Source organism: Sinohyriopsis cumingii, chromosome 11, assembly GCF_028554795.1.
Source record: "Sinohyriopsis cumingii isolate HCF-2022 chromosome 11, ASM2855479v2, whole genome shotgun sequence".
Classification (NCBI taxonomy): domain Eukaryota; kingdom Metazoa; phylum Mollusca; class Bivalvia; order Unionida; family Unionidae; genus Sinohyriopsis; species Sinohyriopsis cumingii.
In genome coordinates, this window is record NC_142971.1 from 84744150 (window position 1) to 84768783 (window position 24634).

Here is a 24634-nt window from a genome sequence, read left to right on the forward strand (position 1 = left end):
GTGTCTTCATTGGGACAAGATAGTAAGAAATGAGCCACAATGAAAAATTTTCCATTCTCGTGGAATATCCCCCCTCTTTTGAAATCAAAACCCCAACCAGATTTTGCAAATCTCCCTTTTGTTGTCCTAAGCTCACTTCTGTTTTGTCACATGTATGAATGCTTTTAATAACTAGATTACTTAATGACTCTATCCCATTACTCAACTTCAAAAACTCCCTAGGTAAGTACTTGATTATGGCTCTTGATCTACAAGTCAAGCACTCATGTGATCAGAATGAGCTTTGTTATTACTCAATATGCTCATGGAAAATTCATTCACTATGATCATTTTTAAGTGTGGGGGGTCCTTAAATTTAGTGACGATTCATGCAATTGCGCATCACGGTGAAAATACTGAGGTGGCAGCCATACTTAAGATCAGAGCTTCACATTTTCATTTTGCAAAAAGTCCTTCACTGAAAACACTAAATTATGTAACAAACTTTTCTTAAGAGGAACATACATGTGAACCTCCTGCATCGAAGGGTTTAGCTCCTGAGATGACCGGTGTCTCCTTGCCTTCAATGAAATTTCCCATGTAAGCATGATTATTGTAACAAAATAAAATAAATTCCATTCAAGTTCACACATTTCTGTCAATGTAATATATTTGTGGTAAGACTGCCTGTAATCGTATGACTGCAAACTGAATGAAGCACAGCAAAAACAATTCAGTATATTTGTGCTAAGACTGTATGATCAAATGACTACAAACTTACTGAAGCATGGCAAAAACAATTTAGTATATTTGTGGTAAGACTACCTGTGATCACATGATTGCAAACTGACTGAAGCATGGCAAAAACAATTTTGTATATTTGTGGTAAGACTACCTGTGATCACATGACTGCAAAATGACTGAAGCATGGCAAAAACAATTTAGTTGTTAATATCAAGCAGCACCACAAAATTGCCCTTTCATTTCATTAGCAGGGTCACTGTGACTTTGTTTGGACTAAAATTCAACAAACAATTTATTTACCTAGAAAACTAAGTGAAAATTCAAAAGACACAGTACTGTGAATTAAATCCCAAATAATTTTCAATGTACTATCAGTCATATTGGTTTTATTCTATGAAATCATTCAAATGATATTGTGTGGAAATGGAATTCATGATACAAAGGCAAATTTTAAAGTCATACTGGGGTCCAAACATGGTCCATTTTTCAATATGGAAATTGGTAGAAACAAAATTTCATCTTCTTTACTCTGCTTTCAATCCATAAAGTTCTTCAAAAGTTATTAAGTGACTAGCTGGACAGATATAGTAAAACTATATGTTCCCCAAAAGAATTTGACATTTTTAAAAGGTTACTGAATGGAAATGAAATCTATGACACAAATGACAGAAATAGGTAACACTACAAGTCCCCCCCATATAATTTGACATTTTTAAAAGGCTACTGAATAGAAATGCAATCTGTGACATGGCTGACAGAATTAGTTAACATTACATGTCCCCTGCAAGGAATATGACATTTTAAAAAGGTTAGTGAATGGAAATGAAGTTTGTGACATGACTGACAGAAACAGGTAACATTACATATCGCCCCCATAAAATTTGATATTATAAAAAGGTTACTGAATGGAAATGAAATCTGTGACACAACTGATAGAAATAGGTAATACTACATGTCCCCTCAATAGAACTTGATATTTTAAAATGGTTACTGAATGGAAATGAAATCTGTGACAAAACTGACAGACACAGGTAACACTACATGTATCCTCCACTGAAGTGGACGTTTTAAAAAAGTTATCAACAAAAAGAAGACTACAACAGAGACAGAGTTTATGATTATATTTACGGCAGGAAACAAAACAATGCACACCAAATGTTGTTAATGTTTGGGTTATACTCCGCAGCCCCAGACAAACTAAATCATCTATCTATATAGTTTTGGGCTCTTTTACATACCGTACTGCTATTCCCAGCCATTCCAATTCTGATGTGATGGGCATTATTAAGGTATTTTCCTGTAATTGTAAGCTTTATTCCACCACTACAAAAGAAGATAAGATTTATTTCATGAATCATTTTTCTAGCACTAAATTATGTAAGCATAACATGTAAAATTACATCCCTTCTGAGTATGAAATATTCAGTCCTAACACCTGCACTTATATTCAAGTGTGAGATTAAGTTAAAAGAAGATAAGGCCAGTCAACAATGGTGACCTTGACACTAATCATCCCAAGAAACTATCTGGACACTTTCTCATTGTTATTCATTCAACCAGCAAGCTCATTCCTATGAAACAGAAAACACGTTCTTCTGTTGTAATTTCATTCAATAATAAATAGTTAAAATGCCAACTCAAAATCCAATATTGTCTTTTCCATTTATCTGAACAGTTCAGAAAGGAATAATGTCTCAAGTTGTTCAAGTTTTTTAGATCATTTATTTTCAGAAAATTCACCTGCTTGATTTTGTAATGTTGGATATCAGACTCAAGTTATATTTTGGATTGGTTTGTCATTTTATTGCAAAGCAAACACAAGTAGCTTATTTAATGCCGATGTAATTTGAGTAAAGTGACTTGCCCATGGATGCACCATGGTAGCCAACCCAGGCAGATAAGACAGTAGAATTTGAACCTGTACACGTTTGGGTAAGAGTCCAGCACACTAACCAGTGAACCACCACAGCTGCTGCCTCTGTTAGTCGGCTGTTACAACATGCAGGAGGGTAAGTCTTTATTTTATGAAGGAAACTGAGTTAGCTATAATAGATTATTATCCACTAAGGCCCTACAGATGGATATGAGATTATAAATACAAAACAAACAAAAATAATAAAAATATAACAAACATATTAAAGTCTGCTTAAACAAAATAAGCATAAAAACACAAAGTGTATATGATATGTATTAAATGAATAAATGGAGTGCATGTATTGCAATGTTTAGAAAGAAAATTCTTTTTTGAGACAATGGTCATACATTTTTGTTTTAAACACACTTAGATTTGTTTCTCATCTAATAGGTTTGGAAAATTCATTCCATGATATGGCACCAAAGTAAGCAAATGACTGTTTTAAGTATTTGTTTTTAGTAGTGTTGTTCTGGCATTTATCATTTTTAACTGATCACAATTTGAGTTTTTGGTACTGTTTTTCTGACTTAAAAGGAAACATATCATGTAAACATTGTGGTCATTCTTTACAATGAACATTATTATCAACTTTTGTTACAGTAATTCATAGTTAAATTAAGCCATTTCAATCTCAAGAACAGAATTTTGGTATATCAGATAGTAAAGTCAGGATAATTCTTGCTGCCCTTTTTGAAGTTTGTGCATTGTTTTAATATTACTATCAGTCATATTTCCCCAAAATGTACAGCAGTAGTCCAAAAGAGGATGAATGAGTGCACTGTAAAATAATTTCCAATATCTGAGTGGTTGATAACATTTTATCCTCTGTAAAAGATTGAGTTTTGAGATTACTGCAAAACGAAGATGTTTCAGTTGCTTACACAAGTCCAAATTCTTAACAATATGAACTCGCAAAACTTTTCTGTATAAACTGTGCCAATTAGATTACTGACATTGCCAATTAGATCACTGCCATTGCCAATTAGATCACTGCCATTGCCAATTAGATCACTGGCAATATACAGCTCAGGATTTGTTCAGTAATAAATCTTTACTTAGTTGCAAGCAACACTGCCTTCATTTCTAGGGAATTTATAACAATGTTAATCAGTGAGAACCAATATTTGACTTAATATAAATCTTCACCCATTTTGTTTTGAAGGTATAACATGAGTTTTAGGATGGCAAAGTTGTATCATCAATCTTAAGGTCAGTTTATGTGGCAAGTCATTTATAAACAATATGAATGATACGTGCAACCATCATCTATGATTTAATGTTTCCTTTATCAATGATACAAGCAACCATTAGCTATGATTTAATGTTACCAAAAGGAATGATACAGGCAACCATCAGCTATGATTTAATGTTTCCTATATGAATCATACAAACAACCATCAGCTATGATTTAATGTTAGAAATATGAATGACACAGGTAACCATCAGCTATGATTTAATGTTACCAATATTAATGATACAGGCAACCATCAGCTTTGATTTAATGTTACCAATATGAATGATATGGGCTTTGACCATCAGCTTTGATTTAATGTTACCAATAAAAATGAAAAAGACAACCATCAGCTATGATTTAATGTTACCATACCAATATGAATGATCCTGGCAACCATCAGCTATGATTTAATGTTACCAATATGAATGACACAGGCAACAAGCAGCTTTGATTTAATGTTACCAATAAGAATGATACAGGCAACCATCAGCTAACATTTAATGTTACCAATATGAATGATACAGGCAGCCATGAGCTTTCATTTAATGTTACCAATAAGAATGATACAGGCAACCATCAGCTTTGATTTAATGTTACCAATAAGAATGATACAGGCAACCATCAGCTATGATTTAATGTTACAAATATGAATGATACAGGCAACCATCAGTTTTGATTTAATGTTACAAATAGGAATGATACAGGCAACAATCAGCTATGATTTAATGTTACAAATATGAATGATACAGGCAACCATCAGCTATGATTTAATGTTACAAATGTGAATGGTAGTGGCAATAATCAGCTTTGATTAATGTTACAAATATGAATGGTACAGGCAACCATGAGGCAATAATCAACTGTGATTTAATGCTACCAATATGAATGATATTGGCAACCATCAGCTTTGATTTAATGTAACCAATATGGATGATACAGGCAACCATTAGCTAACATTTAATGTTAGCAATATGAATGATACAGGCAAATATCAGCTATGATTTAATGTTACCAATACAAACGATACAGGAAACCATCAGCCATGATATAATGTTACCAATATGAATGAAACAGGAAACTATCAGCTATGATTTAATGTTACCAATATGAATGATACAGGCAACCATCAGTCATGATTTAATGTTACCAATATGATTGATACAGGCAACCAACAGCCATGATTTAATGTCACAAATGTGAATGATACAGGCAACCATGAGCTTTGATTTAATGTTACCAATAAGAATGTTACAGGCAATAATCAACTATGATTTAATGCTACCAATATGAATGATATTGGCAACCATCAGCTTCTATTTAATGTTACCAATATGAATGATACAGGCAACCATCAGCTTTGATTTAATGTTACAAATAGGAATGATACAGGCAACAATCAGCTTTGATTTAATGTTACCAATATGAATGATACAGGCAACCATCAGCTATGATTTAATGTTACCAATACAAATGATACAGACAACCATTACCCATGATTTAATGTGACCAAAATGAATGATACAGGCAACCATCAGCCATGATTTAATGTTACCAATAAAAATGATACAGGCAACCATCAGCTATGATTTAATGTTACCAGTAAGAATGATACAGGCAACCATCAGATATGATTTAATGTTACAAATATGAATGATACAGGCAACCATCAGCTTTGATTTAATGTTACCAATACGAATGACACAGGCAACCATCAGCAGTTATGATTTAATATTACCAATACAAATGATACAGGAAACCATCAGCCATGATATAATGTTACCAATATGAATGATACAGGAAACCATCAGCTATGATTTAATGTTACCAATATGAATGATACAGGCACCTAACCATCAGCTATGATTTAATGTGACCAAAATGAATGATACAGGCAACCATCAGCCATGATTTAATGTTACCAATAAGAATGATACAGGCAACCATCAGCTAACTTTTAATTTTACCAATATGAATGATACAGGCAACCATCAGCTATGATTTAATGTTACCAATATGAATGATACAGGCAACCATCAGCTTTGATTTAATGTTACCAATATGAATGATACAGGCAACCATCAGCTTTGATTTAATGTTACCAATAAGAATGATACAGACAACCATCAGCTATGATTTAATGTTACTAATATAAATGATACAGGCAACCATCAGCTATGATTTAATGTTACAAATGTGAATGGTACAGGCAACCATGAGCTTTGATTTAATGTTACCAATAAGAATGTTACAGGCAATAATCAACTATGATTTAATGCTACCAATATGAATGATATTGGCAACCATCAGCTTTGATTTAATGTAACCAATATGAATGATACAGGCAACCATCAGCTAACATTTAATGTTAGCAATATGAATGATACAGGCAAATATCAGCTATGATTTAATGTTACCAATACAAACGATACAGGAAACCATCAGCCATGATATAATGTTACCAATATGAATGAAACAGGAAACTATCAGCTATGATTTAATGTTACCAATATGAATGATACAGGCAACCAACAGCTATGACATAATGTTACCAAAATGAATTTATACTGGCAACCAACAGCCATGATTTAATGTTACCAATATGAATGATATAGGCAACCATCAGCTATGATTTAATGTTACCAATATGAATGATACCGGCTTTGACCAACAGCTATGATTTAATGTTACCAATATGAATGATACCGGCTTTGACCAACAGCTATGATTTAATGTTACCAATATGAATGATACAGGCAACCAACATCCATGATTTAATGTTACCAATATGAATGATACAGGCAACCAACAGCCATGATTTAATGTTACCAAAAACAACCTGCTATCTTAGAGGTATTAGAATCATGAAAATGAGAACATTTGTACTTTTAAAATTTCAATGCAAGTATAGCATGTCAGCCATGTCAAAAGTCTTCATAAAGTCAAGGCATATAGTACCAACAGATTCTCCACTGTCCATGGCAAGCAACTATTCATCAACAACCTTTGCTAGCATAGAGTAACATGAGCGGTTTTGTTTAAATTTAGACTGGGATGGGTATTGACATATCAGTCCCTAACCCTCCACCTTTATCTGCTACTAAGAGAAACTTCCGTATGATAAATAGAACCAAACTAATGCACGACATCCAAGCAAACCTAACAACCTGCTTACCTCCAACAGCAGAACAACTCGATAACTGCCTGCATTCATTGCTATACAAACATGCCCCAGCTACCAAGTGCAGAGTATCAGTTCAAAAGTGTTCTCGATGGTATAGCAGTGTTAGGGACCTGCTTCACACTGCTAGAACAGACCGCCATAAAGCTGAGAGGCTTTGGCTTTCCACAAGACTCACTACTCATAAGCAAATATATAAAGCCACTAAGAAGAATGTCACAAATATAGTCCATGCAGCGAAATCAGCCCACTACACTACTAAGATCATCGAAAGTTCCAGTTGCAAAGAGCTCTTTGAGATTACTAACAAGCTAATGTCAAGGAACAAATCTACACTACTTCCAACTACCTTCTCTCCAGTCGACCTTCCGGACATGTTTGCAAATTTTTTCCAAAACAAAATACCATTAAAGATAAGCTTGACACAACAATTTCAATTGACTCGTCATCACCATACAGTTGTGATGCAGAATTTGAGAGGCAACCATTAGCAGCATTTGAATCTGTATCTATGGATTTCGTACGTACAATCATGATGAAGAGTGCACCAAAGTCATCTGGACTTGACCCAATTCCAACATCACTGCTGCTTGAGTGCTTAGATCCAGTATTGCCTTCACTAACTGATGTTATTAATACATCTCTCTCATCCAGGGAATTCCCATCATTTTTCAAAACTGCCATTGTAAAGCCTCTGCTGAAGAAACCAACACTAGACCATAACGATTTAAAGAACTACTGCCCAGTTTCTAATCTCCCATTCATATCAAAAATCTTAGAAAAGATTGTTCTATCCCAGCTTGTATCTCATCTGAATTCAAACAGTCTTTTTAGCAGTGTATAATCTGCATATCGCCCTTTCCACAGTAATGAAACTACTCTTCTAAAAGTAGCTAATGACATTCTCTCTGCGTTGGATAGCGGAAAGATTACAGTCCTCATCTTCCTTGATTTGTCTGCAGCATTTGACAAAATAGACCATGATATATTACTTCACCGTCTCCAGCACGTATTTGGCATTCATGACACAGCCTTACTGTGGTTCAAGTCCTACTTGTTCAACAGGACACAAATTGTATCTGCAAATGGAATACACTCCAGCCCAGTTGATCTATGTTGTGGTGTTCCACAGAGGTCTGTTCTTAGACCTGTTGTCTTCATTCTATACACCCAGCCTCTCTCAAGTGTCATAGATCATCATCCAGTGTCTCACCAATTGTATGCTGATGGCACCCAAATATACAAATCTAGCCACCCAACTGAAGTTGATGCTACCATCAAAGGTGTAGAGAGGTGCATTTCTGACGTGAAATCATGGATGACTTGTAACAAGCTGCCGATAAATGATGACAAAACTGAGGCCATTCTGACCACAAAACAAAGACTTTCTCATTCACATCCTTTATCTCAAACAATAAATATCAGCAACACCAACATTAAATTCACACAATCAGTACAAAACCTAGGTGTTACTCTGGACAGTACTCTCACATTGCACCAACACGTCATGAACATATGCAAGGCTGCATATCTTGAGCTGAGACGCATCAGCTCCATTCGCAAACATCTTTCAGTTGATGCCACTAAAACACTTGGGTGTTCATTAGCACTTTCAAGACTGGACTATTGTAACTCAGTTCTGTCTGGTTCATCTCAATATCTACTCCAGAAACTTCAAAAAGTTCAAAACACAGCTGCTCAGATCATACGTAGAGTACCACGATCAGAGCACACTTCCCCGCTGCTCTGCACCCTACAATGGCTATCCATTCGATCCAGAATCAAACACAAAATTTGTTCTCTGTGCTACGTTTCACTGTCGGACCCTAGTCCAACATACCTATCCGACCTCACCCATGTGTACACACCAGCAAGATACTTACGCTCCTCTTCTGACAATCGTATGCGCATTATTCCCACATAGAAAACAAAGTCAAATGGACAGCATTCTTTTGAATAAAAGGCCCCAGCAACGTGGAATGAATTGCCCACTGAACTTAGACACAAAGACAGAGTGATCACATTCAAGAGTGCTCTCAAAACTCACTTATTTCGACTGCAAGAACAAACTTAAAGACCTAATAATGTTTCCTACCTTAAATATTCTCAGCATGTTCTTTTATGTTTTCTAACTTCATGGTGTTTGATTTTGTAATCATATCATTATATGTTTTTTATCTTATAGGTGTTGTCTAATGTTGTAAAGCACTTAGAGATTCTAAAGATTAGGCTCTATACAAAGTCCTCATTATTATTATTATCATGAGCGAATTGAATGGTACATCGACAGGTAGCCATAGAGATGTATGGAAATAGAGTAAAGATTGTTTATAATGTTTCACAGCAGGCTGGGCTTTTAGAATATTATAATGGTAAAACATTATAATAACATTTTCAAACATACGTTTGTATGAATTATATGTTATCTTGAAGGAAGGAAAAGACAAACCAGTAAATTTTTGCATTAGATGAAAATCAGTGAATCATAAAAATTAGTTTTTTGTGACATCATCTTTTTGTTCAATAACTCGGTGGTTTGTTGGCAGTCACTTATTTCACAAACAATATCCTCATGGTACAACAAATTTACATTTCTCTGTAAGCATAACACTATGGACCACTCTGGTGGCCTAGTGGTTATTTTACTAGAAAAAATTAGTTTCTTCTTGGACTACATCACCAAATCATAAAACCTTTGGAGAATAGGTAAGTGGCTGAGGGAGATTTATCACCTTCCCCTTGAAGATGCCATCTCCAGTCCACTAAATTATGTGATACAGCTTCTAGATAACCCAACTGGAGAAAACTCCCATTTGTCAGCGAGCGGCTTTAAAATGGGAAAATATTCGCGAATCCAGCAGAAGTTGTGAAGCCATGTCTTGTGAAACTGTAAAATGACCTGGAAAGGTGACCTGTTGTGCCACAGCTATAGGTCCTACAAGATAGAGTTGAGCCCTTTGGGATGAAAGATCGCTTAGATAAAAAAATCTCCATCCCACAGTCTGGATAAAGTCAGTTATCAGTTATAAACAGCTCTGGTCAAATGCCATGCTTGTGGCAAATGCTCTAGCCTTGTAAGCCGGAATACATAACAAATTCATTGGAGATGTGGTTATTGCTAAATATGTAGAGTAAATAACCCACATAATCCAGTATGAAATGGAATGCAGAATGAGTGCAAAGTGAACATAAATAAAATGCAAAATCAATGCACAAGAAACGGAGGAGACAAATGATAAACATAGAATGAATGATAATTGAAAACAGAATGAACATGAATAAAATAAACGAATGGACTTGAAAATACAAAATTCCCAATGTTTGATAGTCCTTTCACATAATAACTGAGGATCAGATTCTTTACACTTTCAAACTATTTTTCTCCTCTTTCATGTGATGATATTGTTCCTGCAAAGGAAGATGTAGCAAATGTAACTGACATAATGTCATTGGTGGTTGAATCTGAACAATTTTATAACTAAATGAGATAACAAAATAAAATTTGCTGACAAATACACTACAACAGTATTTTACACTTAATGCAGTTACAATTATACTTTTATTTATTAGTTATTTACATCACTTGCATTTATGCATTTTCCAATTCATTAAAGCACACTTTTAATAAGACAAGATGTACATGCTACAGTTCTATCCCTTTAACACTCTTGAAAATGGAAAATATGACACATGTAAATTCATGTTCATTTCGTGTTGCTCCATGCAAATGAAAATGAACAAAGACAAGTAATATGCACAAACTCTAACTGCACTTCTGTGACCATAAAAGAACAATGAAATGGGATGTAAACAGACGGAATATAAAAAACAATTAAATGGGATGCAAACAGAGGGAATATAAACAACAATGAAATGGAATGTAAACAGAGGGAATATAAACAACAATGAAATAGAATGTAAACAGATGGAATATAAACAACAATGAAATGGGATGTAAACAGAGGGAATATAAACAACAATGAAATGGGATGCAAACAGATGGAATATAAACAACAATGAAATTGAATGTAAACAGATGGAATATAAACAACAATGAAATAGAATGTAAACAGATGGAATATAAACAACAATGAAATGGGATGCAAACAGAGGGAATATAAACAACAATGAAATTGAATGTAAACAGATGGAACATAAACAACAATGAAATGGGATGTAAACAGATGGAATATAAACAACAATGAAATGGGATGTAAACAGAGGGAATATAAACAACAATGAAATTGAATGTAAACAGATGGAATATAAACAATAATGAAATGGGATGTAAACAGATGGAATATAAACAACAATGAAATGGGATGTAAACAGATGGAATATAAACAACAATGAAATGGGATGTAAGCAGAGGGAATATAAACAACAATGAAATGGGATGTAAACAGAAAGAATATAAACAACAATGAAATGGAATGTAAACAGAGAGAATATAAACAACAATGAAATGGAATGTAAACAGATGGAATATAAACAAAATGCAAGTGAAATACTCATTTGGTAAATTTATCTGTTTTAGAGTCTGTCACTGAATAATGTCATGAAAAAATGTTTCATATTGTTTGTAAAAAAATCTTTAACTGCAGTGCACAATTTCCAAAAATAACAGAATCAAAAGCAGGAAGATATGATTTAAGCTACTTACATTTCCCTCTGTTTAAGAAACTATACACAGGACCAAAAACATTATATCGCTTAATATTGTACTGTCTGCTAACACAGTAATAAGAATTATTTAACTTCTCATGAACAAATTAAACTCCCATATGAAGATGGATCTGTGGTGGTCTATAGCATCGTGAATGAGAGCCATGACACCGCGTGTTTTTGATTATATTGGATGTTACAGCAAATCAGTGCAATCCTGACTAACCTTGTGAAAATGTGACTGAAATTTCAGCGAAATTTGCTGAAATGTCCTTTGTTCACCAAAATTATGGTATTTCACCAAAAGTCAGCCAGATTTAGCCAAAGTTTATAAAAATATCAGTGTGATTTTGTGATTGTAATCTCACTAAAATTTCAATGAATAAAATATCACTGAGAAACAGTACTTTACTGATATACAAAATGAACCTTTATCCATTTTAACCATTTATTTTTGTTTCGTATACATTTTTAATTATTTTCATCATTTTTGTTTCTGGTAGCTCTGATTTTACTGTTGATTTTGGGAACAATAACTTCTATCCACATCTTTCTTTGTCATTTTTCCTCTTTTTTATTGTTTAACTTGAATTGGATTTAACTGCCCCTGGATGACAAGATTGTTTTCCATTTTAAAGCAGAATTCCACTTTTCTCATGACCAATTTTCCTCGATATGGACCGTTTTTTCATATCATCTCCGTAGCTGTTTCTTTCATAAAAAAAAACAGTCTGTCTGTTCCATTCTGCAACAATCCTTATAAAAGTATTTGTTCCAAATATTATTTAGGAGATGATCACTATAAACAGCTTTTTCATTGGTCAAAAGTCTGTACTTGCCCAATCAATCATCATGTAACATAAACAAAGGGAAAGAGCAAGCTTGCCAAACATGGCAATTCAGATTTTCCAGTTGGACATGAGTTTGAATAATAGTTTGAAAAATATGTGGAAATGAGAATGGCTTGAAAGCAAAGTCGATGGCAATGTAGCTGGTCAGTCTGTAATAAAACTGAATGCCAGGACTAGCATTTTGCAATTTTTGCCATACAGATTTGAATTACCAACTTTACTGTACAGTAACAGCTCACATGTTAAATGATAAGCTATAGAAATCCAAACTGATTAACTTTGGAATGTAAGTAGAGACAACGTATAGATCACTCGGGGTAAGTGATGATATTGTTGCCAGATATCCATGTCTATCAAAGATGGTCATCTTTGTAGGGTTTCATGGCCCACAAGTAGAGTAATCTTTCAATGTCATGAGTGATATTGTTTTTATATTAGCAAAATATTTTAGTTGTGTTATGAATCTGAGTAAAATCAGTTATTTTAACTTGTTAAACATTTGTCATGGCTGTTTATGGATCGGGGGCTCATTCAAATGATCAAAATAGCATCAGTTTGTACATTCAAACAACGTTTGCAGTATGATGTTCGCAAATACTGTGACTCTCATAATTATAGCAGCTGTATAATTGTTGTCCATTTATATTTTAATATTACAGTTTAATAAAGTGCCGTATTATTTGTATCCACTATTTCATTTGAAACTTATTGAAATGTCTTAAAAATTACTGAAGCTTCTGTTAAATACTATATATAGTAACTCAGAAATTTCACTATTTCAGTTAAATTTCACTAGTAATTCAATGAAATTTCAATGAAAATTTTCGTAAAAATTTTAGTGAGATGTCACCAAAAGTTTAGTAACATCTCACCATAGTTTAATTGAAAGTTTAATCAGATCTCACTAAGATTTCACTGAAAGTTTTGGTCACTATTTTTGTGAACTCTAACCAAAATTTCAGTTACATTTTAGTGAGATCTTACTAAAACTTTAGTGAAAAGTTTAGTCCAGACTTTTATGAAATTGCAACAAAATTTGAGTGAAAGATTTGGTCAAAATGTTTGTGAAATCTCACCAAAATTTTAGTTATAATTTTGTGACACCTCTAAAAAATGTTAAGTAAATTCTTACTAATATTTTGCCCAAAACTTAAGAACCTTACCTGACTTGGCACTGTAAACCCTAATAAAAATGTGACTGAAATCTCATGAAATTTCTTAAATTTCAGCACATTTTCACTAGGGTATACTGTGCCAAGTCAAGTAAGGTTGTTAAATTATAAAATATAAAAATGACCACGACAATATAAATGGCATGACAATAAAAATACACCTTCTACAGTACAGCTGATATGTAGTTTTGGAACCCTACACATTGTGTGTGGGACTTAATCTCTCCAATTCACTCTGTGATAACACTTTGCGATGGAGTGATAAAATACTTGCAAATATCCACCACACTTCAGCCGACAGGCCAATGTCATCTTCACCATGGATCAGCTGATCGGCATTATTGATTTACATTTGTAACATCCAATCAGTGAAGATGACCCATGGGCCCTTACAAGAACAAACAAATAATAGGAAATATACAGATACAACCATGCAGAATGTCTTAAATTTGTTGAACATATAAGATTTTAAAGTTTTCAACAATAATTTATTTATTTCAACAATAATTGATTAATTAGGATTAATTACCAACCTTCCGCTGTTAATAATGGGACCATAATTTGAGGTGTAAAGTACAACGCACCAAGTCAGATGGCTTTATGTTAGAAACATTGTCATCTGATGCTAAAAAAAGTGTTTACAATGATCACTGTCATTATTTCTGCAGAACATCTGCTCAAGCCAATTCTTTATTAAAGAGAGGCCATTTAAGTTTCCAAATGGTTACATTATTTGAAACAAATTTATCTCAAGATGAATAAAAGAAAAATAAAATACCCCATCAGAAAGAACAATAAATTGAATGACCAATCCCATACAGCATAAATGTAATCAGAATTGAATTAAAGTTTGTAGCTGTGTACATCTATATTCAACCTTGTGACTGGGTCATATCTTTTCAAGGACAAAACGTAGTTCGCATTTAAGTGTAAATTCTGTGTTTTCTGTTTTGTTGTTGTTTTTCTTAAACAGAATCAACAGTCATTGGGAATTTAAATGTTCATACTTCCAAGGATGACTCTTCATGTTTAAACAGTAGGATAACTTTGCACTCTTCTAGAGAAAACCAACAAGGTCTTGTCAAAGTCTGTGCCTAAGTTTGTTCAGATTTATTTGAATAAAGCAGAAACGTAAACTTATTGCAAAAGGTGTCATTCAACCTTTTGTAAATGAAAAAAGTACAGTAGTAATAGTACAGTTTTTGAGGCATTGCAACTATGTTAATATTACCTAAAATTTGATTTGTTATTAAATCTATTAGATAATCTTCAAATAAACTAGGAAATGTCTATATTAATCTGATAATGATGTCGATAAAAGTGTCTCTGTCTCTTTTCATAAACCTCTAAAGAGCATGCTTGCAGGAGTCATACAGTAAACTACAACCATTTGATAGAGACCATTCATTGATGACTTAGTGAGAAAGCACGGTGTGCAGAGCATTTCTCCCCAAGCTGCCGCATCAGGATGTGCAGAGAGATGGCGGATGGTATTTTTTCTTAATCATCTCCACTCTCTCCACCCCCATCACAATGCATGGAGTTCCAAAAATACACATCAGCTGTACTGTATATGGGGAGAAAACCACCAACTTCAATAAAAAAGAAGAAAGGTGAGGAAACAATTATACACTTCATTTTCTAGGCAACAACCTGGAAATAGTTAAAAACAGTTCTGAAATATTAAAATCATTTAACAGCATTTAAAGAAGCAAAAACATTTAGGTCGATATTAGTTATCAACCAAACCATGCACAACAGAAAGTAAATGCATGAATTCAATTTCAGATATATTTATTTGGTGATTTTACTTTTCCAGACTTACAACTTACCTTGCCATACTTTTGTTGGGTTGAGTTTGTTCTGTTACAGGATTTGCCAAATACGTGAAGCTTTTGGGAACAGTTTTATTTGTCTGATTATCAAATATCAAAATGATGCTTGTTGTTGCAGTCTTCTCCATTTGTGGTGTTCTGCATATAATTTTGTCTTTAATTCCAGCCCTGCCAGAAAAAAAAGAGAATCTTCAATGAAATTTAAACATTACATATTACTAACTCATGTAACCAAGTTCAATGACAAGGGAAAGGGGCTGGGGGGATGGTGAAGATGGGCATGATAGATAGAAGAAAATAAAGTACGTTTAAAAAGAATCAGTAATACATATTTTTTAAAATCTGACAATATGCATGCCGAAACTTAGTTGGGGGCTTCTTGGGGGAGGGGAGGTAAAACTAATTTAAATTATGTAACACTTACCTGCTACTATTGCATTGCTTCCATTACCGGGACTTCACCCTCTGGAGGGCCAGAATTAAATAGAACTTGATTCCAGTCCAACTCCTTCATCATTACGAACACAGGGATTTCTTCTTCTTTTGACTTGGAACTAGAGTACAGGACATCAGAGAATGATGGGCAATTGGAATCTTTGCATTAGCAGCAGGCAAGTATTTCACAATTAAAACTAGCTTGACTCACCCCACCCCTAAGACTATGTGTTAACAGCATTAATACATTACTTGCACTGCTGTATTAGTGAATTTACCAGTTAGGAAAGAGGGTGATAGCCTCAACAAATCTTGCAGAGAAAACAAATACACTTATCCATATGGTAGGAGTGCTCACTAATGTAAACTGGTTGAAGACTGGGCCTCCCCAATCACACATCTAATGTGTCAGTGTACAGAAAGAGTTAAGGATATGAAATGGGACTCTGGTTAGAAACCAAACCCAATTTAGACACCTAGGCAGATATTGGTGAAAGTCAGCTATCAGGAGGATTGGAGCTGATAGCAGGTCCTTGTGTGGTCACCAGCTTGCTAGAAACAGAAACTGGAGTAGACACAAGTGAAGCCTCCCTAATCTCTGCAGCCAATTTCAGAGTTCCCAGGAAAGAGAGGTAATGGCAAGCTGACAATGAATTCTTGGCCAGAAGACCTATTATGAAGGCCAGCATATGGTCAATTCTATCTAGAGAAACATGAACTTTCCCTAGGCTGGTGAAAAAGTTCTGAAATGGGATCAAATTGGACTTTACCAGGTTTCCGATAAGACCAAGACGAGTTTCTGTCAACCAAGAGAGGGACAGACCCTTCTGAAGAGAAGTTTCTGAGGATGCTGTGCATCAACTAGCCATAAAATAATTAAAGACAGATATCCTTAGCGATCTCATGTGGGTTGCTACTACCCCCATGTACCTCTTGGTCAAGAGTTATTTTACGTGTGGCGGGAAGACTGGGATGTAAAGGAATGCATCCTGAAGATCAGATGAGACCATCCAGTCACATGGCCTTATGTTGTTACTGACCATGGTGGTAGTCTCCATTGTAAGGAAGAGAAAAGCACTGCAAGAGAGGATGCAACTACCTAAGGCTGATCACCTCCCTCCTATGTGGAGGGATGAGTCCAAAAAGACTTTATCCCTCTAAACCTTGCCTAGTGTAGGATGGGCAGGAATGAGCATTGAACTCAGGCTGCTTGTGAGACTGTTGATGCCATACCTCCTTGAAGAACTTAGAATAAGGTCCCACAGGGAGGTCAGGGTGGGTTTACACTTCCAGCCAGTTTCAACATCTCCAATGCAGCATCCCTGTCAAAGATGAAGAAGCTCTGCCAAGGGATTTATTAACATGTTGAGCGAATGACAAAATATCTTCACTATGGCCTAAACCAAACACTGAAGCACAACTGGAGACAATGATTACTCCCTCAAGAGAACATGTTAAGATTAAAGATCTCTAGTACCAAGGCATCACAAGTGTTTACTGGAAGGTCAGCCCAGGCCCCAGCTATCCAAATTTGAGACATGCACACGTCCAAGCGAAGAAGGCTTAAGAGCTAATCTGGAGAATTAGCTCAAATAGCTGGATTGAGAATACATTAGATGGAGCATAGCACAAGAGACAAATAACACCTACTGCTGACTGGCAAACCCCTAGTGCCAGGAAAACTTCTGTGTCAGCTTAAAGACCATCATTGAGTGCAGAAACTGGAGATCTCAACGAAAGGAGGCCACAGAAGGCCTCTACAGAATAGAGATTATTCTTATCTTCTGTGCGAGAAGATTTTAAACAAACATTGGGTGGTGGGGGGCAACTTCATTCATTGTCTCAATGAATGTCCAAACTTCCTCTCCCTCCAGCACCCGATTTGAGAGATGGGAAGTAGCTGGGGACCAATCGAGGCAGAGAGACCATTGTCACTGGTTCCTCCAGAAATTATTTGCATCTGCCATGATGGAAAAGACATCAATATCCTAAGTCAGCTCCTGAGATGAGTAAGGACTGTCCTTAACAGTTTCTCACTCCAGAGAGGGAGACATTAAAATGGGTTCCTATCTTCCCATAATCACTCACTGGAGGTGAATAACTCTAGCAGTTGTCCTCTGAAGCAAAATGATATCTCTGATCACTGCCTTGGAGGTTAGTGGCATTTGCCCCTCCTTTATGTTAGGCAAGACCAGATGCAATGAAGCACCCATGACCAGTCATGTGAGCATCACCCTGAAACCAAGACAGAGACATAAATGATATCATGGGGATAAAGGACAATTTGCTTCCCAGTATAGGTGATGCATACTATAGGAATCAAACAGGACCACTGGGTAGGTTGGGATGCCGATATGATCCCCATCCGTAGTTTATCATGTACAACCTGAATCCTTATTCCCATAGCGATCAAGAAGAAACATAGAAACAGATGTGAAATGTAATTGATCCCTTTCTCCAGACTGAAAATCAAAACCTGGTAATCAGCGACCAATGCTCAAAGTCAGTGATCAGTAAGTAGATCACTGTTGACTGGTACCTAGTCACTTGTGAATTGTGCCCAGTGACTAATGCTTGGAAAAATAACAAAGACCCATCCAGTAATGAAGATCTGACTAACAACTCCATTTCAGATCACCACTCTTCCTTCTGAAGAAGGTGCAATTTGCTCTTCTCTGCCAGTGGGACATCAGTCTTCATAGGGCACTGCTCATCAGTAATTGGGAGGTGCAACTCACTATCTGGTGTTCTCCTTCCCTTTGAAAGGAACAAGGAAGGATCCCCCATGGACACTAATGGTTTGAAATGAGTGCCAGGGATCCCTGGGCTTTGGAAAATCACAACGGACTTTCTAGAGCATTCCTGCCCCACATGGGTTAATATTACATCAATATGGGCTGCGATCCAGACACTTCATTTGAAAAGGGTGGGTTATCCAGTGATGAAGATGAAGATGTAAGATGTTTCTTCCTCCTTCTGTATGTGTGGTGACTTTTCATGAAATCTTATACTCGATCAGTCCAGAGACAACTAATCAGGCACAACCTGAGCACAGCAGGCAAAAGGGGTGTGTGTCTGATGGGACCCTCTTGTAGACTCACTTATGCAAACCGAGTGACATAGTAATCACTAACGAGAAAATAAACTCACAGAAAACAAACAAATTCTGGGAATCATAACAGGACAAGTAATGGATACTCTGGCACATAACTAGGATGGGGAAGAACTTTTTTAAAGAAATGTACAAAAACCCTATCAATTTTACTGAGAAAACAATCAAATAAATCAAGGACTAAGGAGGATAAATACCATATGTTGGCTATGACTAAGGCATCAGACTGGGATCATGTTCTTTTTAATTCTGGCCCTCCAGTACTGAGTGGAGGAGGGAATAATTAGCTTGGACTGGAACTAGGAGTTCTGGTAAAGGAAAGCAATTTATGTATTACTGTTATTACAATGCATTTTAATACTGTTTCTTGCAAAATAAATCTTGAATTTCATTGCAAGTAGCATCATAGATGAAAACAAAGTGGCAAAATTATCTATCTATCTATCTATCTATCTCTCTATGTTTCTATCTATCTATCTTTGAAAAGATATTTGGAGAGTTGACAGGGCATCTTAGAAGAAAAGGATACAGAAATGCTACACTAAGAGGGTTATTAACGAAACTAAACTTAAATAGGAGCACTTCTAAAATATAAACCAAGACAACCAACAAATGTGTCCCCTTTCCAGCCCAATGCCCCAAACTTAGAACAGATCATTTGGAAGCATTGGGAAAAGGCTGAATCATCCAAATGTCTGAAGGGCATATTACAAGACATTCCAATGGCTGTGTACTGTAGACTTAAAGATCTGACAGCCCATCTAGTACATGTCAAGTCAGCTTCAGGCACATACTGCTGCAAAGACAAGAGTTGCCTAATTTGCAAACATATGCCAAAATCAAATCATTTATAAGTTCGATGACAGGTGTTATCTTCACTATTACTCAGAATCAGTATACCATGTAGATAGATTATTTAACACAAACTGAAAATGGGGTGGGGTGTGGGGTCAAACTGATTTTAACTAAGCAATACTTACCTGTTGTGACAGTGCAGCTGGTACTCTCATGGGCTGCAAATAACATGACTGTATGACAAGAATTTGCCCTACTAATAGGGTGGACCAGATGATTCCAGAACACAATAGATCATGCCAGGACAAAGTATAGATATGTTGCCCATGCACACTGTCCTTCGTTCATTTAACACACAGCTTAGTTTACTGGGGAATTAATGTAGTACAGGAGGAGGGAATGTGGCAATAGCAACAGGTAAGTATTACATCATTAAAATTAGTCCCCCTTCAACACAGGAAGGGACTTATAAGCTCCCCTTATAGTATATGCAACCCACGTTGAATTGGTAGAAGCTGAAAGACTACCTGAACCATTAAGGGTGTGTAAAAAATGTCTCATAGCCTTTATTTTCCATTTAAAAGTTGCCAAAATAAAAGCATAAGTTCTAAATGGGCATAAAAGTATTATTGGATCATCCCCAGACTGAAACTGGTGATCTCAATCAGGAGTGGAGCAACCGATAGGAGTTGGTGCTAAAAACCTGGTTGGCAAAGGGAAGAAGTGGACTCGTAGATCCATAGAACTTATACAGCCTGTTTCTATGGATAGGCCAAAAAGCTTACTCCATCGTCATGAAGATGCTAATGAGAGCAAGAAAAGAGGCTTGAGGGTAAGCTTCTCAAAGGAAGGTTCATCTCAAGGTTCATTAGTTAGAGATTATACATGTGACTGAACCAGAACAATATATCAGTAGATTTACACATTTTTATCAGTAGATTCTGTTCTAAATATGGCTTTTTATCAACAACAATTTTATTCATTTTAAGTGTTGTTAAAAGAAGAATAATTGCTCCAGTGCAATAGTTGGCATATACTTTTGTTATAGAGTTTCTTCCACCATATACTATCTTAAACGTAACTTTGAAACATAGTTACTTCCTAACTGTACCCACTTATTCTTATTACCAGGAATTGTTGAACTTGTAATATTTAATTTCCTTTCTTTCAATTTAGAGAAAGTGTGCATTTTGACATTTTGACATTTTGGCATTTTGACATTTTAACATGAATTGACAAAATAAAAAGAACTGCCTTAAATATTTATCTCTAAAACAGCTTGACACCAAAAACAACAATTAAACAAGACAAATCTTTAAAACTATTTTGGGATTGATCATTTCCTTTCAGTGGGTGGATATTCTTGCTTACTACAGGTTTTTAAAAAAATAATGTATGTAAAAAGAAGAAGAAAAAAGTATGGCTTGAAGGAAAATTCCAAGTCACCACCTCCAGAAAATTGATGACTAATTCTTTTTGCAAATGTTTCTACCAAAATCATTTTTTCCAAAGTCTTGACCTTTCCATCTCACTTCTACTAAAGTTCAGAAGTTTATTTTATTCTGAGATGCACAAGCCATAATGGCGCACCTTTGCTCTCTTTGTAACTATCACACCTTGATAAGTATTTGGCTTTAAGCTCTCCAATTACGTTATTACTTTAATCAATTTACAGCTTGTTTTGCATGTGTCAGTCTTATCAGATAACTTAGCATACATTATTGCAGAGATAATTGCATGGGTGTAATTGCATGGGTGTAACCTGTCCCCAGTTGACTGGTTCTAACTGGTTTCTGTAATGTATGGATAGAGTGCATCAAAATGCTGGGGGGAAGAGTTATTCTTTTTAAAATCTTTTAACTTTGAAAAATGGTAGATTACAACAATAAAATGGCATTTACATTCAATGTCCTTTAAAAAATGTATTTTAGTCATACTGCCAGTAAAATCAAATTACGAAAACCACAAGATGTAAGTGAGATTCCGACTACGCATCAGCAAGCTAAACTTGGCAGCCTGAAATAGCTGAAGAGGCCTGCTAAGTGAGACTCTCATCCCAATGTCCTTGTGAATATAAAATTTGAATGTGTTGGGTTGCCCGGTAGCCCTTGATCATTACTTCTCTTCAAAAGGGAGGAGAATAAATCAATCACTGCTCACAGAAGGACAGTAGGATTGACACATTTAATATTGCACCAATCTCTAAGGATTCTCCACTTGGCATCAAAGACGTTAGATATGGATCATCTCCTGGACTTAATAAGGAACTAATAACAATAATAATAATAATAATAATAATAATAATAAGAAGAAGAAGAAGAATGACTTTATTTAAAGAGGGTAACACAACTAGCTAAGAACTAATCTACCTTGAGGCCCTCATACCAAGGAATTTATTTATTTTAGCTGCATCTCTGAAGCCACTGGATATATTGGGTTTGGAAGAAGGAAATAAAGTGGGCATTTCTAATTTCAACTGGAATACTACTCCAGAGCAAAGTTCCAGAGTATTGGAAACATTTTTTTTAAAAAATAATTCCTTATTTGTTTTGGGAATTTTTTACTGTTTGGATTGACATGGATCGCTGGTTTGGAGTTTTGCCAGGTAGCCTATACTGGAATAGTGATTGTAAATATTCAGGAGCACTATTATGGGATATACTGTACATTAATTTGGCTTTTCTCAAACAGATTTTGTCTTTCATAGGTAATATTTTTAACTTACCAGCTGAATTTTCTTTGCTTTCTTTCTGGATTGATATTAGCCCAATGGCTCTTTTTTGAAGATGTGCCAGCTTTGCTGTTTCTATCATTTGAATTACACAAGACTGTATTACAGTAGCCTAAAAAGAGTTGTATGTTTCTATAATCTGACAATACAAACCCGTTTGTTTGTACCGCCCCTACCGATTTAAATTATGGAAACCTTTAATGTGATAAAAAGTGCAAGGAACTTAATCAATTCATTCGCTGATTTATAGTTTCTAACCTGACTGTGAGTAGAGTGGCCCTAACACCATCATTTTTGCGCATTTCATGCTTAACGGAAGTTTTCAGTGTAATAGATGGACATGCTCAGATCCATTTCCAGTTTCTGGACAAGTCCATTTTCAGCAAAGGGGCGTATCCCGACTACAGATGTACATGCATAAGTCGTCTGCTTCCGATATTTACAATATCGAATCAAGCAAAGGAAAATAATGACAACTGCAATTTTGCTTTTCATGTGGATTTAACAAGTGGATTAATTTCTATGTTCAAATATGCAAAGGGATATAATTCCAAACTCTCAACGTTATGCAATTTACACAATTATTCATCAGTTGCTGAACAGGATGAACTAAGTCATTATGTTTTCTGATGGAAAAAAAACTAGCCTATAGGGTATGCAATATGGCGCTGTGTTAGTATGGAAAGTCCGTTAAGCATGAAATGATGCAGGGGATTCCAGCATTAGTGTCATTCTGGTCACAGTCAGGTTAGAAATTAAAAATCAATGATTCAATTGACTTAGTTCTGTGCACTTTTTATCACATTAAACGTTCTCATTTTTGAAATCGGTAGGGGGTACAAACAAACGGGCATGTAAAGTCAGACTATAGTTTAAAAACTGGTCCTGGCAGATATATTGTTCAAGATGAGGCAAATGAAAAGATGGAGAATATGCAGGCTGTTTTGCAGAGAAAAGTGCCTGTACTGCAACAGGACATCCATACCTAAAGACCTAGGATGGTCCACAGTGGGGCCACAGGGGTGTTATCAAAATGAACTGAGATGTGGAATTCCTTACTTGTGAAGTACAAGAGGGATTATCCTGATGGAGAGAAAGGCATGATAACACAATAAGGATGAAAGCATCCATTGCCCAACTCCTCTGCATGGGTGCTAGGAAAACCAACAAAGGGAGCTTATTGTTTAGCTTTCAAACAAGTGTGTCCCCCAAGCTTGGAACAGGGAATCTGATACAGATTGGTGTAGAGACCATTTGTGAGAACTATCAAGTCCATGGCAGAAAGTGAAATGGATGAGTCAACAACTTGGTCGTTGCTCTCAGCGCCTCTAACAGGGACAGGATCTTGACTACTCAGACGTGAGGGACACAGACTAATACCGTTTGCTTGGTAATGCATCACCACATAGACAAAATCTTCAGACGGAATAAGCTCCAATTTCTCTAGGTTGGGTAGGAAATCCAGCCTGGTCACTGTGGACCAATAACAAAACAGATCTAAGGGTTTCTATCTGGCTCACTGTGGATCAATGAATCATCAAAAAAGAATTTAGATACCTAGTGACATTTGGGCTGAACAACCTCTCTAATGCACTCTTCTAATGAAGGGAGTGCACCTCTTCCTTTAATTACACCGGATTCAACTTGTGGAAGAGCATGGCAGACCCAATTAGACAATGTGACCCCAAACCTGAAGCTGGTAACCACCTCTATAATATAAAAGACCCAGTCATTGAATGTTATGCCAGAAAGACTCTGAAATAGGGTCTAGATAGTGGAACGTACTGGAACCAAAGATGACCACTCAGCAGGAGAGGAAGCAGGCCCCTATTGCTACCCACCCTTGTCCTTTTGACAGAGGGAAAGACATGCAAACTTCCCTATCTGGGCCTTTGTTGTGCTTCTTCCTAGGGTTCAACAGATGAGGTGGAGTTTTCAAATGGGATGGGGTTGTTGCTGTGATACAGCCAGCATGGCTTTAAAGATCT

General features: G+C 35.8%; 2 protein-coding genes across 2 annotated transcripts in view; both read right to left on the reverse strand.

Annotated features, from left to right (window-relative positions):
- Positions 1 to 579, reverse strand: part of LOC149788890 (plexin-A4-like) — a 96582-nt gene extending 96003 nt beyond the window's left edge. The window contains exon 1 of the mRNA XM_089973563.1: positions 505 to 579. Coding sequence (XP_089829689.1) covers positions 505 to 579 — 75 coding nt within the window. The remainder of the gene's footprint in view (positions 1 to 504) is intronic.
- Positions 580 to 1901: 1322 nt separating this feature from the next.
- The window catches only part of LOC149788891 (hepatocyte growth factor receptor-like), a 30983-nt gene continuing 8250 nt past the window's right edge, over positions 1902 to 24634 (reverse strand). The window contains exons 3-4 of the mRNA XM_089975023.1: positions 15571 to 15741; positions 1902 to 2046 (exon numbers count right to left, since the gene is read on the reverse strand). Of these exons, the coding sequence (XP_089831149.1) occupies positions 1926 to 2046; positions 15571 to 15741 (292 nt within the window). The 3' untranslated portion in view covers positions 1902 to 1925. The remainder of the gene's footprint in view (positions 2047 to 15570; positions 15742 to 24634) is intronic.